At 36.4% G+C, this 15614-nt stretch overlaps 2 protein-coding genes across 2 annotated transcripts; both read left to right on the top strand.

Moving 5' to 3' along the window:
* Window positions 1-568: 568 nt before the first annotated feature.
* Window positions 569-8751, top strand: LOC102236379 (sialic acid-binding Ig-like lectin 7). Its single transcript, XM_023327195.1, has 11 exons — window positions 569-614; window positions 854-902; window positions 1177-1370; window positions 1963-2059; window positions 2209-2592; window positions 3473-3775; window positions 3845-4099; window positions 4203-4238; window positions 4401-4485; window positions 5304-5347; window positions 5492-8751. The coding sequence occupies exons 3-11, from the start codon at window positions 1353-1355 to the stop codon at window positions 5524-5526; spliced, it is 1257 nt and encodes a 418-aa protein (XP_023182963.1). The 5' UTR covers window positions 569-614; window positions 854-902; window positions 1177-1352; the 3' UTR covers window positions 5527-8751.
* Window positions 8752-12806: 4055 nt separating this feature from the next.
* LOC111606777 (trypsin II-P29-like) lies at window positions 12807-14304 on the top strand. The gene is made up of 6 exons (XM_023328022.1): window positions 12807-12843; window positions 13008-13200; window positions 13283-13468; window positions 13784-13845; window positions 13941-14065; window positions 14155-14304. The coding sequence occupies exons 1-6, from the start codon at window positions 12807-12809 to the stop codon at window positions 14302-14304; spliced, it is 753 nt and encodes a 250-aa protein (XP_023183790.1).
* Window positions 14305-15614: the final 1310 nt, after the last annotated feature.

Raw genomic sequence — 15614 nt, 5'->3', positions numbered from 1 at the left:
ATGCTGTGAAAAGCTCATATTTGCGGAAGCCCAGCATCAACACAAGGAGACTAACCGGTTGGGCCAAAGTGTTTTAAGATGCAAAAATGAGACAGTTTAAAAACATATCCTAATATTATGGGACTTGAGCCATTTTCAACATTTGAAACCCCAAAAGTCGAAAATATTCACCTTTTGAAACTCAGAAATATCCTAATTTTTTTTTTCAGAAAATTTTTGAGACTATAGTTATTTAGCGGAAATTTACTTCCTTTTTTAAATGCTTATTTAGGACGTCATACGCGTCATCTTTTACAACAGCTGGAAATTAAGCTGCACATTGGAAAAAGAAAAAGAAGCTGCACATTATAAATGTTCTATATGTTTTATTATTGCATTGTGTTTGTTTTGTAATTTTGACAAAATCCAGGAGTGGAAAGTGTAACTGGGTTTTATTTAAACATTGTTATAGATCTGGAGTTTGTCAAAAATGGTTCAAATTCATTTTGGTTCGTTAAAAAGCTATTTTCTCCTGACATTTATGGTTATGTTATGTTTTGCTCGAGATTGCTGGTTACCGTAGCAACCACCAACCGTCAGCTCATTCCCCTTTTCTGTTACCATCTCCAGCTGTGGTATGTATTAGGACCAGCTCGGTGTTTTCTTTACGAATATTATATTTTAACATATATTTAATTAGATGCAGGGTTTCATTTTTAGTTTTTGCCATGTTTGCAAAAACTTATGGATGTTAATGTTGTGCATTTTAGCTGTGTTTAATTTTACACCAGCTAGCTGCTAACTAGCTAACATAACCATTGATATGCAGTATAGCTGTCTGGACTTATTGATTCTATTTTTATTTATTGTGTAGGGGCGGAAGCTGCTGGACTGACCTTAAACTTCACTTTTTCTCTTATTCGGTATGTTTTAATTTTTGATGCAAAGTAATGTTTAAGTTACAAATTGCGTGATGGTCTTTGACTGTTAAATCTGTGTTATATGTGTGATTATATTTCCTGTACAAAAACATATAGTAATTGATATTTATGTCAAAGATCAGATTAGTTATGTGAATTAATGATTTACATTCATGTCAGATGCAATACGATCACATTCAGTTGTGTTGCTGTTTGTAACTGTGGGCAGAAGCTGCTGGACTGATGTTAACCACCAATTTGAATTTTCTCTTGTTAGAATAAATACTGTGAGCCTTAATGTGCCTGTTGTGAGGTCGATCTACTGGACTGGAGACGAACACCTGGACAAACTCAAGATCCGGCAGAACAATGACTTCCTGTTTTGAACAAACCAAGCAGGAAGTGAAGCTCTTTTAACCAGAGTAGTTGTGAGTTTGGTTTGCTGGTGAGCAGATGAAGATCGTAGTCTTAGTAAGATTAATTGTTATTCTACTAAGTTTGTTAATTTATTATTAATGCCAGAACTTTGATGTTTTTATTTTTCTTTCTTTCATACATTTTAGTTAGGAAATTTAAATGTGGCATTTCTCTGCTATGGTGTATTAGGACCAGAAAAAACTTGATTTTCTTTAAAAAAAAAAAAAAAAAAACATCTCAAAAAATGTTCTAAAAAATGTTTAATAAGTAATTAATAATAATCTCTGGGTTTGAAATGTCAAAGAAATTCTACAAAAAAACCCTCAAATTTGTAGATTGATCTAAAAAACTTTCTGGGGAAAAATCATGGTTTGAAAAGATGAAAATTTTCACTTTTCAAACAAAATTTCCAAAAGTCAAAACTTTTTGACTTTTGAAACTCAGAAATTTCCAATTTTTTTCTACAAAATTTCTGAGATTAATCTCAGTTGTGGTGGACATTTTAATCTCAGTTGTGGTGGAAATTTACTCCCGTTTTTGGCCCTAGCACTCTACTGTATTTCTCTGATGTAATTTGACATTTTAATTAATTATCTTCCGTTATTTAAGCTGAACTCTAACTTTTCCTTCATGTTGTCTCTGTGAGCTGATGGAGGGACGTAGAAGTGTGATGGCCGCCCTGTCTGAAGGCATGCTGACAGTGCTGACAGTCAACTTGTTATTGAGTGTCTCCTTTCTTTCAGGTGAGCTGTTTGTTTTCTCACGTTGAACCATCAAGTAACGGATCCTGTTCTAAAGACTCTGCAGCTCTGATGGAGTTTATGGATCAGGAAGGTTTTTCTTCATGCACATTTTGCTCTGTGTTGTCCTCATATTTACGTTGCTTTTACAGGAAGACTGACTGGATGTGAAGAAGACAAAGGCCTCATCTTTACTGCACCGAGAGAGATTGAGGGACTGAGTGGAGCCTGTTTGCAAATCCCTTGTAGCTTTACAGTGAAACCGCAGCATAAGTTCGATCCTCAGAGAAAAACATTTGGAGTTTGGTTAAAACCTGGAGCCCCGATTCTCAATAGTCCGAGAAACGTGGTTTACAACAGCAGTCAGCTGAAAAACAACTATGACATGAACATTACTGGAAACCTGAGGGAGAAGAACTGCACCACTGTGTTTTATAACATAAACTCAGAGCAAGCAGACAAATACTTCTTCAGGATTGAGAACGGGCCGTTCAAAATAAGCGCTCTTTGTAAGGCTGTTAATGTAAACGTAAGAGGTGAGAGCATTTTGTTTTTATTTGTCTCTAATATTAATGTTGAAGACAAAATTAATTATGAAGCATCTTTGGTGTAAAACAACAAACTCCATTACTAAGTCTTAAGGAGTTTCCATTACAAGTATGTGCAAAATTTTGTCACTATTCTGCAGTGTTTTTATTTAATAAGAAATTTAATTTAAATCAAACGTGAATAAGTTTGTTCCCGCGATATTTCAATAAAAATCTTGCTGCGCCATCACCTTTCTACTACTTCCTGTCGTATTCTAATTTGTGACTTGTGCCAGAGGCAACATTGTTGATCATGTGGTGCGAAAAAAGTGTTTCCGTTGCAGTTTTGTGAAATTACAACTTTGTATTAGAGCCATTATAGAAGGAAATACATTTCCACCAAAAAACCCATACATTTTCAGATTAATATCTAACTTGGAAATTTCTTTTGAGTTTTGAAAGTTAAAATTCTTTGACTTTTTAAAATTTTCTGAGTTTCATAAAAAAAAAAACGTCACCTTTAGAAACTCAGATGTTTTTTCTAGAAGATGTTTGAGATTAATTTAAAAAATGTTTTTTTAATTAATTAAGAAAAAAAAATTTTTTTTTAAATGTTTAAAATTTTTAAAGGAAATTTTAAATTTACTTATTTTCTTTCTGTCTATAACAGACGCCATTGTACGAAATAAACAAATTTTGATATGGTCAACAATTCACCTCATCTTAGCACCAAAGCTTTTTATCGAAAAATGAAAGTTTATTTATTTTAAATTAACTTTATTTTTCATCATCCTCTATTTTTGTGCTCCACATGTTGAGTAAAACTCCTGTATCTCACTTTGAGAAATGTGTGTGTATGTGTGTGTGTGTGTGTGATGTGAAAATACAGATTCTGCTTGGAGACCCAGGATTGAAATCTCAGGTGACATGAAGGAGAAGAACTCTGTCATTATAACGTGTTCAGCTCTCACTCCCTGTCCACAATCACCTCCTAAACTCACCTGGAACCTCAAACCAGACCACAGCAGGCTGACAGAGAAGAACACGGATGGAACGTTTACAGCTAAAATCCAGAAGAACATCACGCTGTCAGACACACATGATGGATTCAACATCACCTGCTTTGTCAGCTATCCTGTGGATGGAGAAAAATACAAGTTTGCAAAGGCAGAAGTGACCCTCAGCGTTTCCTGTAAGTGACCCGGTCAGAACATCAGCTGGTTCTCATCAGTAAACTGAACGTGTGTCACATTTTCCACAGATGCTCCCAAAAACACTTCAGCTTCCGTCAGTTTGTCAGAAGATGGTTGGGTGAACATGACGTGCTCCAGCAGAGCCAAACCTCCCATCAGCCTCTTCACCTGGTTCAGGAACAGCACAAATGGAACCATGCAAGTAACCGAAGGAGACGTTTATGGACTCAATATCACTGAGGAGGGGATTTATCACTGTGTGGCCACCAACGATCTTGGTAATCAGACATCTCCAAAGGTTCATCTGACTGGTCAACGAAAAGGTAATCAGAGAAACATGGAAGGTGGTTAATGTGCCTCAATGCTACAGAAAAAGCAGATTTAAACAGTCTGACTGATTCAATCTTTGTTTGTTTTTCCTTTCAGGGAACCTGCAGGTTGATGGACTTTCTGAAAAAAGAGGTATTCTGCTATTTCACAGAAAGAATTTCTTTCCTCAGTTTTTCCAGTCATGCGCTACTTTATTTTATAAGTCTGTGGCTATAAAGTGATGGGGTATGAAATATATCAACTCTAAAAATATCTGACATGTCTTCGGTTTTTTTCCACATCTTATATTCCCAGGAATATTGAGTACTCCAGTTAAGACTTCACTTGTGTCAGCATTAGGAGTTATTTTGCTTGGCTCCCTGATCAAAATCTTCATGTGGTGAGTATGAGAATGTGAGTTTATGTATCCATAAACTATTCCCAGCACTGCAATTAATCTCTTTCCTATAAACTCTGCACACAAATACAACATTATTAACAAAATTATGCTAAAACAAACAAAAAACCCACCAAACGCACCCCTCATCTATTTTCCCCTTAATCAACAGTTCAAAATCCAATGAATTCTACTGAGAGGACCCAGGAATATCCTCAGATTTTAAAAATTCACACCTTGAAAATAACTGCAGCAAAGTGGGACTGAATCAGTTGAAGCATTTGCTCCACACAGGTTTTATAGTAAGATGTCAGGCGTAGCTGGCATTTTGGCACAATTTAGCCATATGTGTCCAAAACTGTGTCAAAGGTTTTTTTTCACCTCATAAAAGAGAATCTGGTCAAATTAAAATGCTAATTTATATTGTAGGAATACTTACGCATGTCACAGAGCCTTTGCATTTACCCTGGGTGTCATCAAAATGTACCATTCTCCATTTTGTAATGACAAGAATGAATAAAAAATTAGCTGAATCCTTTATTGGAAGAAAGAAGAAAAACTGTCAACAAATGTGCAAAATAACAATAATCAATTAATAAAAGATTAATTTAATATAATTAGCAGAGTAAGAAAACAATGGGTTGCTGTAAATACTTTGCAGATGTAGTACTTGAACTTTTTAAGTGTAAAAATATTTTTGTAGTTTGGGCTCCAAAAAAGTCTGCAACCCACAGAGCCTCTCACTCCTAACGCAGAAGCTGGTTCTTGTCTCCTATCATAAAATACAACAATTATTCTGACCCCTCTATAATTTCTTCCAGGTTTCTTAAGATCAGACATCTATCTCCAAAAAAGCCCCAAACAGGTGTGGTACTGTGCAGTTCTCATCATAGACAATATTTGTGAACAAATAATTCATCAATATGCTCTTTAAGTCACCGTTTGGTATCAATGAGTGTTTTATATTTTCGTTTTCCCTTCTAATTTCCCACATACTCACACTACTAAGGACTACTGTCTAGAAAAGGGAGACAGAAGAACTGATGTTCGATATGAGGATCTAAACTCCTGGATAAAACAGACCAGGAGTCTGCGTGGCAGCAGGCAGTCGCAGGAGACGACCTACGCACAATCGGTCTCCAGGTCAAAAAGCAGCAAAGCAAGTGAATAAACATTGACCTCTCTCTGACTGTCAGCTGTTTGTTTCATATTACAGAACCTGAAAAATACATTTACTGGGATTGTACTGGTAATTGTTAAATGACTGGAAGCTCCAAGCTATCACAACCAAAAAAAATTAGCATTTCTTTGCAATAATGGATCTTTAAAACGTTTGATGTTACTGTAAGTAACCATGCAATTTCAAGGGAGATTTTTATAAAAACTGTGTAAAACAATCTGGATGTCTTCTTTCAAATTTTGATTCATACAGATTTAAACCTGTGTCTGATGAAAATATAACAACATGACGCTAAGACCTCATAGTATATTGGTGTAGCCTAAGGGAAAATGTCAACCTCTCGCTCTTTGCTTCCATTTGGCTCTAAATCACACGTGTCATCGGATTTGCACCATATTGGATATGAATGACCACTGACGATACTGACATTGACTCCACTGTGCTGCTTACATTATTCCAACAGCTATGTCTCCTGGACACAGCATTGGATCTGCACCAGATTGTTTTGTGCTTCATCAGGGAGCACTGCTTGACATGTGGCCCAATTTATCCACAGCACCAACTGGAATATTTTCATATTTTATATTTTTTTAAAATCAGACCCAAGTCATGCTTTGACCCAGAATTATAAGATTCAGCCTACGTCTAACTTTTCAGGCTCTTCAAAAAGGCTTCTTGAAGCCATGACACAAACCCAGCAGGAAGTCGACCCTTTTGTCTCTTTTACACATGTTGTATCTCAGCAAACTCTTGCAACGTGTCACATACAGACCTCAGAATAGCACAGGAGTCTTGAGGCAAAGTTATCAACAGCTTTTATCTGCATCAAAGCATGTGGGCGTAACCAATCCACCAAATCTGACCAATTGTCATAAAACATCAAGGTGGAATAACTTCCACACACAATCTCACAGCTGCAACACATTTTGTGTTATGACAGACTATAACTCACATTTTCAATTTGTGACATCACATTTAAAAATGCTGTTTGGTATCTTACTTTTAGCCTTTGATTGCAGCTTTAAATTTTATTTCTACTTTGACTTTAAAACTAAAGTGTCTGCAAATAAATGAAGAAAATGTGTACTTTTAGTTAAGAGTTATTGAACAAATAAGAACTAATCAAGTTTAGACATGTAAAATATCTTTACGCTAATGTCATTGCTGAAACCCTGTGTGCCTACTTCTCCAAATACAAACTCACATCAAATATCACCATAATCTCTCCTTGATGAGGAGAGATGTGCAATATCAGCTTGACCAGATCTACTGCTGCTTCACATGTGAAATTTCCGCCATTTTCTCAACCTCTCCATCTCTTTCACTTCTTGCTACAGAATGGTTGTGATAACAGACTGTACACATAGCACAGCATTGTAGACATGAACATGAGCATAGCCAACCTATTCACAGCCAAAATAAGACAAGAACGTTTTTTTTTTTTTAAAAAACACCAAAAATATTGACATGGGCAAAATGACGCTGTCCGTCATAAATTTTGGTGTTGGTTAATTTTTGGTTTACCTCCCAGGTCTACTCCATAGTAATGTTACTAATGGTGGCGTTGACGCCATGGGCATCACACAAAAACATTGCATTATAACATTATAAAATATGGTGAAAAATACCTGCCTAATAAACGACCAGTTATATAACTAAACAAATCTGTAACTTATACAAAATATTTAGGATTAAAAGTGAAGGCTGCTCCCTTGAATGACAACATAAATATTTCACAACCAACTACAGCTGTGCAGTGCGAGTCATTATAACGTTGTAAAGTTATTTACTGTCCTCTGTGGATTCTCATGTCTGTGTTTAAAGATGATTTCTGGCTAAATCTGTGTCCACAGAGATCACAACATAAAGGTTCCTGTCCTGTGTGGATTCTTATAACTTCTTATTTTAAGAAATGTTCTGCCACAGCCTCCACAGTTAAACATCCCTCCTGTTTGGGCCTTCCTTCATGAGTCAACATTTTTCCTCTCTGTAAAACATTTTATAGTGTCCAGCAAGCTTGGAGACTATTTCTGAATCTTGTTTGTTAATTAGGTTTCCATCTGACTCAGGCGCTCTGCTCTCTTTCCAGTCATTGTCCAGGTCCTCAGTTTTCATTCCAGAGTCTGACAAGTGTTTCATCTCAGAGACGGGGTGATTCACATCATCGTCCTCTTCAACCTTCTTGCTGTTTTCAGACACTAAGGAGTTGGAACCATCTCCATGATCTTCTATCTTGATGGATTTTCCTGTATTATTTTCTTTTGGAAGTTCTCTGTCTTTAATTTGGTCTTGATAAGGCTGCGAGAGCAGAGGTTACTGTTTATCATCCTCACTCTTTATGGCACTTATCCAAAAACAATGAAAGTCTCGACATTGCAGATCTTGTGTAACTGTGTTAATTGGCAACATGGCAAATTCAGGGGTCACTTTCTGGTCTGTTTTCGATCACCTGCCGAGAAAAGTTAGTAAATTAAAAACAAAGTTTAAATATTTTTACAATTTTTGTCATTTTGTGAATGTGCATAGATGAGGCAGAAATTTATAAATGACTAGATTTATAAAGCGGAAGGCACGTGGTCATGCAGCTCCAAACTCTTTGGTTTCAACCATGTTTTTATCATGTTTAATTACTTCAATCTTAGTTTCCCATTAGCTTAGCTTTGTGGGACGTGTCCAGGGGATTTTGCAACACTGAGGGTTGGGGGCCATTGCTGGAGACATGACGTTCTGTGTGTGGGGCCACGGGACCATGTGACAGCTTGAAAGAACGGTCCACCATATTTTTGCTTAGGATCCACATGCACCACACTCTGTGATAATGGTGGGGTGGTATCTGTGCCACCACATCAGGGGGGCAGTTAGGAATAAATAATTATGTATATTCCTCTATGAAATATATATCTTGCATGCTCATGTAAACACACACACACATATATATACACACACATAAGGATAAAGAAAATGGCACATTTGGGAACGCCCTTTTTAGGGCGCAGCTTAGATAAAAAACTACAAAATGAATCAGAAACTGTTGTTAGACACTATTTTGATGTGTTGAGCTGTAAGGAAACATGGCGATGGACCAGCGCTGCATTTTGGTCTTAATAAATGGGATTGATGATTTCAACTCACTGACTCTTGTACATAATTATTATTATAATTATTAAATTAATATCAAATTCTTTTGTGGGAGTGGAATAGGAAGCTATTTGTTTCTCCTTTTCTTTAGAGATTTCATCATGATTTTTAAACAAAAGTTTTCTTCTCAAGGTAAAGGGGGAAAAAATTATGTCAGAGTTGTTGTAGTTCACCTATTTTCCCTTTTGTGCACCAACCAGGTCTGTTTACCAGTTTTAGGACCTGACTAACACCCCAGTGTTTTTACCTTGAGAAATAATGAGATTTGGTTAAATATAAAACAGGTTTAATGCAGAAAATTATGAGATGTTACAGGTCATACAAATGGAACAGATACAGAGTGACATTCACCCTCCAGGGCTGGGCTCCACTCAGCTCACCTTAGTGACACCGAGTGAAGCAAAGATTGTACGAGTTCTGCTTTTAATTTCTCCTCATTCTGCTACCTCTCTAAAGTGTTGGCCTGCCTTAATCAGTTTTTGTTTTTGTGTGACTGTAACCAGTCCTAAATATGGTTATGTCAGCGTGCAGCCGTGTGCGTGTGAGCAGATAAAACAGATAGCAAAAAGACAAAGAGTCCTTTTGTCCATAACAAAGTGTTCCTTCTGAATTTCTTGTAACAATCCTTGTCTATAAAATCATGATTCATAGTTTCTTTTACGAAGGACATTTTAGTTCCATTAGTCTTTTTGTTTTTCACAATGTAGCACCAGGGCTTTTTTTCTTTTTCTTTGTATTTATGTTTGTCCTTAACTTTAGCACATTAGCTCCACTTTACACCAAACCAACTTTGAGCCACATAAAACAGATGGGATATTTTTAAGTAACAGATGAATATGTACTCACCTCTCTAATTAGACATATTACAGACTGTTACTCGCCGACTTGCCTTGCTGCTCCTCGTCCCTTCTCCCTGGTTTCCTCATGTTCTCTTCGTGTCTCTGGTTTGAGTTTATTTTTATTCCTTGGACTATGTTTTTCGTAAGTTTGATTTTTAATTAAATTTACAACAGAACTTTTACGTCTCCTGCATGTTGCATTTGGGTCACAGAGTGAACTTAGTTCCTGTGACATTTTGTCAGACAAAATGTATAAGTTCAGGAAGCTTAAGTCACTGCATGTCTACTGTCAGATCACATTACAGTTGTTTTTTATTGCTTTGACCTGCTGAAAGGATCTGGGATCCACTCAGTTTGCATCATCTCAGCAGTAGAAAACCTCCTGCAGATATATGAACATCTGGACACGTTTCTCTTACCCTTTCTGAAGACAATTAACACAGACGTCATTCAAGCCAAACTCCATCATTTATGGCAACCAAACAGAAATCACCTGTTCTTTCTCACCCATTGAAAGCTGCATGCATTAGTATAAAACCACTGAAGCAGCTGTTTCACTTCCCAAAAATCTATAATGGGTCTGCAGGCCTTAAAGGTGATCCAGGCACATGACATTTTTTCTTCATAAGAAATAATAGTATAATGAATAGGAGAGTCGAAATATGGATTAACAGGTTGAAGATTGGGCATACTAGTTTAAATAGTGGTTTAAAATGAATAGGGAAACATCCATCAGGTGATTGTTCTTATTGCAGGGAAACAGAAGGAGTAGAACATGTGTTGATTTACTGTAGAAAATATATAAAAGAGAGGAAAGAACTGGAAAGGGTAATGGGGAGTTCAGTAATTATGGGTAATTTATTAAGGAAGCATCAATCACATGATATAATTTAAGCACTCATTAAATATTTAAAAGATACAAAATTAGCTGAGAGGATTTAGTATGTATGTGTGTGTGAGTGTATAAGTACGTATATAATTTAGTTATTTTAAGGTTTGAAGATATGTAGGATAAATGAATTTCTGAATTACATCTCTGTCCAGTTGGTGGCGGTAATACACAAAGCATGTTAACTGCCAGAAAACGCTATAGAAGAAGATTTTTGATTTTTAACAAAACATTTATTGTACAGTAATTTAACAATAAAAACGTTACATAATCAGGTCAAGGAAACTTAAAAAATAATAAATATTTACATTAGCAGTTTGTTATATTTTAGTTCTCCCTGATCAGAAATGGTGCACAAAACACTCTAAAAACCCCACAGTTGTAAAAAAAAAAACCTTCAAATCCCCGGTGGCTCCAAACTCAACCTGGCCTTGATGTTACACTTCCACAGAGCCACAGCATCGAGTTGAGGTCCAGCCTATATTTTGTCCCTTCGAGTTAAATAAATAGCCATTTTGGCTTTGGCTATAAATAATTTAAAATCCGGGTTTTAAAACTAGTGGCTCGACTGTAATGTACACCGTTGATAAAAACGGAATTGGTAAAAACCACGCCAAAAAGGCCAAAAATTCTCATTAAAACATTTTTAAAAACTAGTTAACCGTACACAATCCATAAAAACATAAAACACACTTTCGGACAAAATGACACTCATTTAAAACCCCAGGACTGATGACCAATAAAAACGAGTTTGTTGTGTTGGTGCCGTGCAGAATCCTCCACTAAAGGTCACCAGTCCCTCATTTGTCTTATAGGTTCTGTTTCTAACTTTCTTATTCTCTGATTTTAGTTTGGTTTACATTTGCAGTATTTTCATAGAGTTAAAATCTGGAAACAACATTTCTGATTCTGATTCTTTATTTCAAGGACAATTTAACACAACCTGTGTAGACAGATTTTATATTTAGCGAACATCAACAAACCTGAGGCTAGTATGGAAGCTATCATCAGGGCTAGCAAGGAGGCTAGGATAGAGGCTAGCACAGAGACTAGCATGGAGGCTAGCTATCCCCCATCTTGAAAACCTATGGACTTCACTGAAGATCAAGTTTTTGTATTTTCCTGTGTAGACAAATATTACATTTAGCCAACTTCAACAAGCCTGAGGCTAGTATGGAGGCTAGCATCAGGGCTAGCAAGGAGGCTAGGATAGAGTCTAGCATGGAGGCTAGCACAGATACTAGCATGTAGGATAGAATGAAGGCTAGCACAGAGACTAGCATGGAGTCTAGCAGAAGGCTAGCATGGACACTAGCAAGGAGATTACCAGGGAGGCTAGCACAGACACTAGCCGAGTGTTTCTAGTTTCTACTGCAAACCTCTCAGTTCACTTGAGTTAAGGCAAAACTTACCTACAAGTAACTTTGCAGCAAAATATAGGAGCTGCTTGTTTTCAGTCAATATTGATGAAAAGGTCCTTGTTTCATTGCCTGATTATTTAAGTTATACGAGGGAGAAATGTTTTATTAGGAACAAGGACTTTTTCAAGTTTCTTTAGAATGATGAGTTGATTAAGTTCATCTGTGTGCAGATGACAGCGCAGATCTGTGTCTGTGCCATGATTGGACAGATCTTCTTCTTCTATAGTGTTTTCTGGCAGCTTACAAACTTTGTGTATTACCGCCACCAACTGGACGGAGATGTAATTCAGAAATTCATTTATCCTATATATCTTCAAATCTTAAAATAACTAAATTATATACGTACTTATACACTCACACACACATACATACTAAATCCTCTCAGCTAATTTTGTATCTTTTAAATATTTAATAAGTGCTTAAATTATATCATGTGATTGATGCTTCCTTAATAAATTACCCATAATTACTGAACTCCCCATTACCCTTTCCAGTTCTTTCCTCTCTTTTATATATTTTCTACAGTAAATCAACACATGTTCTACTCCTTCTGTTTTCCTGCAATAAGAACAATCACCTGATGGATGTTTCCCTATTATTTTTAAACCACTATTTAAACTGGTATGCCCAATCCTCAACCTGTTAATCCATATTCCGTCTCTCCTACTCATTATACTATTATTTCTTATGATTATCTCCTTCTGTATTTTATGTAAATGATTGGACAGATCAGTGTCTGTCCTGTGATTGGACAGATTAGTGTCTGTCTTGTGATTGGTGGCTTCCTACAGGAAGTTGTGAGCAGAGTTTAAAAGCTGCTGCAGGACTGCAGACATTCACAGGAAGCTGGACCAGCAATGGCTCTGCTGAAGGTTCTGCTGCTGCTGGGGCTGGGTGAGTCGGACAAGCTGGAGACACTGGAGACACTTCCCTCTGACTGAAACTTCTTTGCATATAGACTGTGATGCTTTTTAATCTTTAACTGTTTATTCTTTTTCTGTTCCAGCGGCCATGTTTGCACCTGATTTCTAAGTAAAGTCCTCCTTTTTCTTCTTCAGGTGTTTCAGTGAACTCAAATGTTTCTCTGCAGAAGAGAATCATTGGAGGCCATGATTGTGATGACAGGGAGCATCTTTATCATGTTCGGATTAAGAGCAGCAATCATACTACAATAAGACTGTGTGGAGGATCTCTGATCGACGCTAAGTGGATCCTGACTGCAGCTCACTGCTGGGAGTCGGAGGCAGGGTGGTAGGAAAGAAACATTAAGACAGTTTTATCTGCAGATGATCAGGTTTTCTGTGTGTTTATTATAATCTAACCTTTTCTGCAGGATTAACGTAGCAATGTTAAACGTTCATCCAAGGAGGGCTAAACAGCAGACCCATGTAATCCAATACGATCCGGTGATTTATACTGACCAGGGCCAAAAGCATGATATCATGTTGCTGAAGCTTCGGAGACCAGTAACAGATGTCCCACCTGCTCAGCTACCAAGATGCCAGAATCGTCCTAAAATGTAAGTTTTCTCTGATCCAAAACATGACTTCAGGTTTTCTGTCTCTACTCCTCCAGTCCTGCTGCCTCTGCTTCAGCACACCTGAGTCAGGTAACCAGGCCAACAGCAGAACCAGAACCCATTTAGCTGAAGTGTGTTGGACCAGAGACACATGTAAAGGACGCAGGACATCGTCACTGAGGACTGGACATGGACACTCCTGTCAGAGGATAAAGTCCTTCATGGATTTATTTTTTGGTCTGTCATTGTTCTTTATCACAGTTCAATTTCTAAAGTTATCTTGTATTTTTACATTTTATTCTTATTGTGTTATAGAGGCGATACAGTTCAGCTGGCAGGAGAGGGAGGAACGACAACCGGCCCCAATTATGAGCGAAGTGAGAGAAATATTGAAGTTATGAGAGTAAAATCTTTGTCTCTACAGAGAAGGTCGAGTGAAGAACATGTTTATGATTCTCATGTTTCTCTACAGACCCCAATAATCGTATTCCAAAACATCTTCAGTGTGTCAATATGAATGTTGTTCTGGATACCCACTTTAGACCAACATGTGGGAAAACATTTCTTACTGACGCACAAAACAAGGATATATGTCTTGTAAGTTTTTCATCAATATCTCTCTGCAGTGATTAGAACCTTTCTGTTTTACAACATAAATAAATATATTGATATAAATTTTTCTACAGGGCGACTCTGGTTCAGCAGTGGTGTTCAACGGGATGATTTATGGTGTGATTGTTGAATGTGGAACAAGCTTTACATGTCTGATACCATCTACAATCATAGATGTTTGCGAATACATGGATTGGATAAAACAAACAACTGGGCTTAAATAAAACATAAACTATCATGAAATAAAATTCTCATCAAATTTCCTCAGATGTAATTTTATAGTTGTTTCTTAATCACTTTGTAGTTTGTAGAATTAGGATAAATAAATAGTTTTGTTTTCTCTCACCTGACCTTGACCTCCTTAATTGAGCTTTCTCTGCCTCAGAAATGAAAAATTAATCAATAAATGAATGAAAAAGAAACATTTCCTGTATGATCGTCTTTACATTTATGGTTCAGTTGATGGTTTTCCTGAACTGAGTTGTAAAACGTGACATGAGTTTTAAATCACACAAAGAGAAACACCAGAAGTAATTTAGTTATTCAGTTTTTGTCTTTATTTTACATCAGAAATGAACATGCAGCATGCAGTTATACCTGATTTAGTTCTAGAGAACTTTAACTCCAAGACCAAAGAGCTGTGCACAAAAATCATGAAACAGAAGTCACATAATACAATTAACAAATAATAAAATCCTAATAACTTAAAAATAATACAAAAAACCCATCACATTTTTAATAAAGATACAAAGGAAATAAAAAGTTCAATAATTAAAAACAATTTAAACGTCAAAATCTGGAATGAAAGAGAACTTTTAAGAAAATATTTAAAAACTGGTAAAACTAATTAGTGGTAGCTTCTGGTTGCCACAAATTTAACATAATGACAGTAGAAATTTTTCCTCAATTGCAGTTAAAGTGTCATTGTCATTATAATTTTAACAATTGTTTTAAGGTCTTGTTCAACGTGCCCCTTTTTAACTTTGAGTCCCGGCCCCTCCAAAGGTCTCTGCACGGCCCTGGTGTATACAAATTGTTCCAATGCTAAACATAACTCCTAAGCTTCCACTTCGGTCCTGTCACATAAATAATGTTATAAAATGTATTTAACGTTAACACAACCCGGTGTTTGTAAACATGACGGTAGCAGTATAGCACAGACAGATAGACTTAGCTATCTATCCATGCTATGGTAGGAAAACCTGACGAGGTAGTCAGAACACCGGCTCACTACAAGAAAAAGAAAAAAATTAAGAATTTTGAGATAATTTTTTAGATTAATTTAATTTTTAGATTAAAGTTAGAATTCTGACTTTAATCTCAAAATTCTGATTTTAATCTCAGAATTTTAACCTTAATCTCAGAATGATTACTTTTTTCCTCAATATTCTGGCTTTAATGCCAGAATTCTGTGATTAAAGTCAGAATTATTTTTTTTTCAATGGCCCTAATCCTCTTCCGTACTTTTAGGTATACTCCACAAATATGTTAATTTAAGAATAGCAAATAGGGTGACAGGTTTAGGCCATTGAGA

The sequence above is a fragment of the Xiphophorus maculatus genome, chromosome 22 (genome assembly GCF_002775205.1).
Source record: "Xiphophorus maculatus strain JP 163 A chromosome 22, X_maculatus-5.0-male, whole genome shotgun sequence".
Classification (NCBI taxonomy): Eukaryota; Metazoa; Chordata; class Actinopteri; order Cyprinodontiformes; family Poeciliidae; genus Xiphophorus; species Xiphophorus maculatus.
The sequence above is the reverse complement of the archived record's forward strand: the minus strand, read 5'-3'. Positions and strand labels throughout refer to the sequence as shown.

What these genes read in the sequence shown, in the direction of transcription:
- LOC102236379 (XM_023327195.1), top strand. An exon ending in TCTGACTGGTCAACGAAAAG is followed by an intron (nt 4,100 to 4,202) that starts GTAATCAGAGAA and finishes TTTTCCTTTCAG; the next exon opens with GGAACCTGCAGGTTGATGGA. An exon ending in TGGACTTTCTGAAAAAAGAG is followed by an intron (nt 4,239 to 4,400) that starts GTATTCTGCTAT and finishes TTATATTCCCAG; the next exon opens with GAATATTGAGTACTCCAGTT.
- LOC111606777 (XM_023328022.1), top strand. Translation starts at nt 12,807, where the DNA reads ATGGCTCTGCTGAAGGTTCTGCTGCTGCTGGGGCTGG. An exon ending in TGCCAGAATCGTCCTAAAAT is followed by an intron (nt 13,469 to 13,783) that starts GTAAGTTTTCTC and finishes ATTGTGTTATAG; the next exon opens with AGGCGATACAGTTCAGCTGG. An exon ending in AAAACAAGGATATATGTCTT is followed by an intron (nt 14,066 to 14,154) that starts GTAAGTTTTTCA and finishes ATTTTTCTACAG; the next exon opens with GGCGACTCTGGTTCAGCAGT.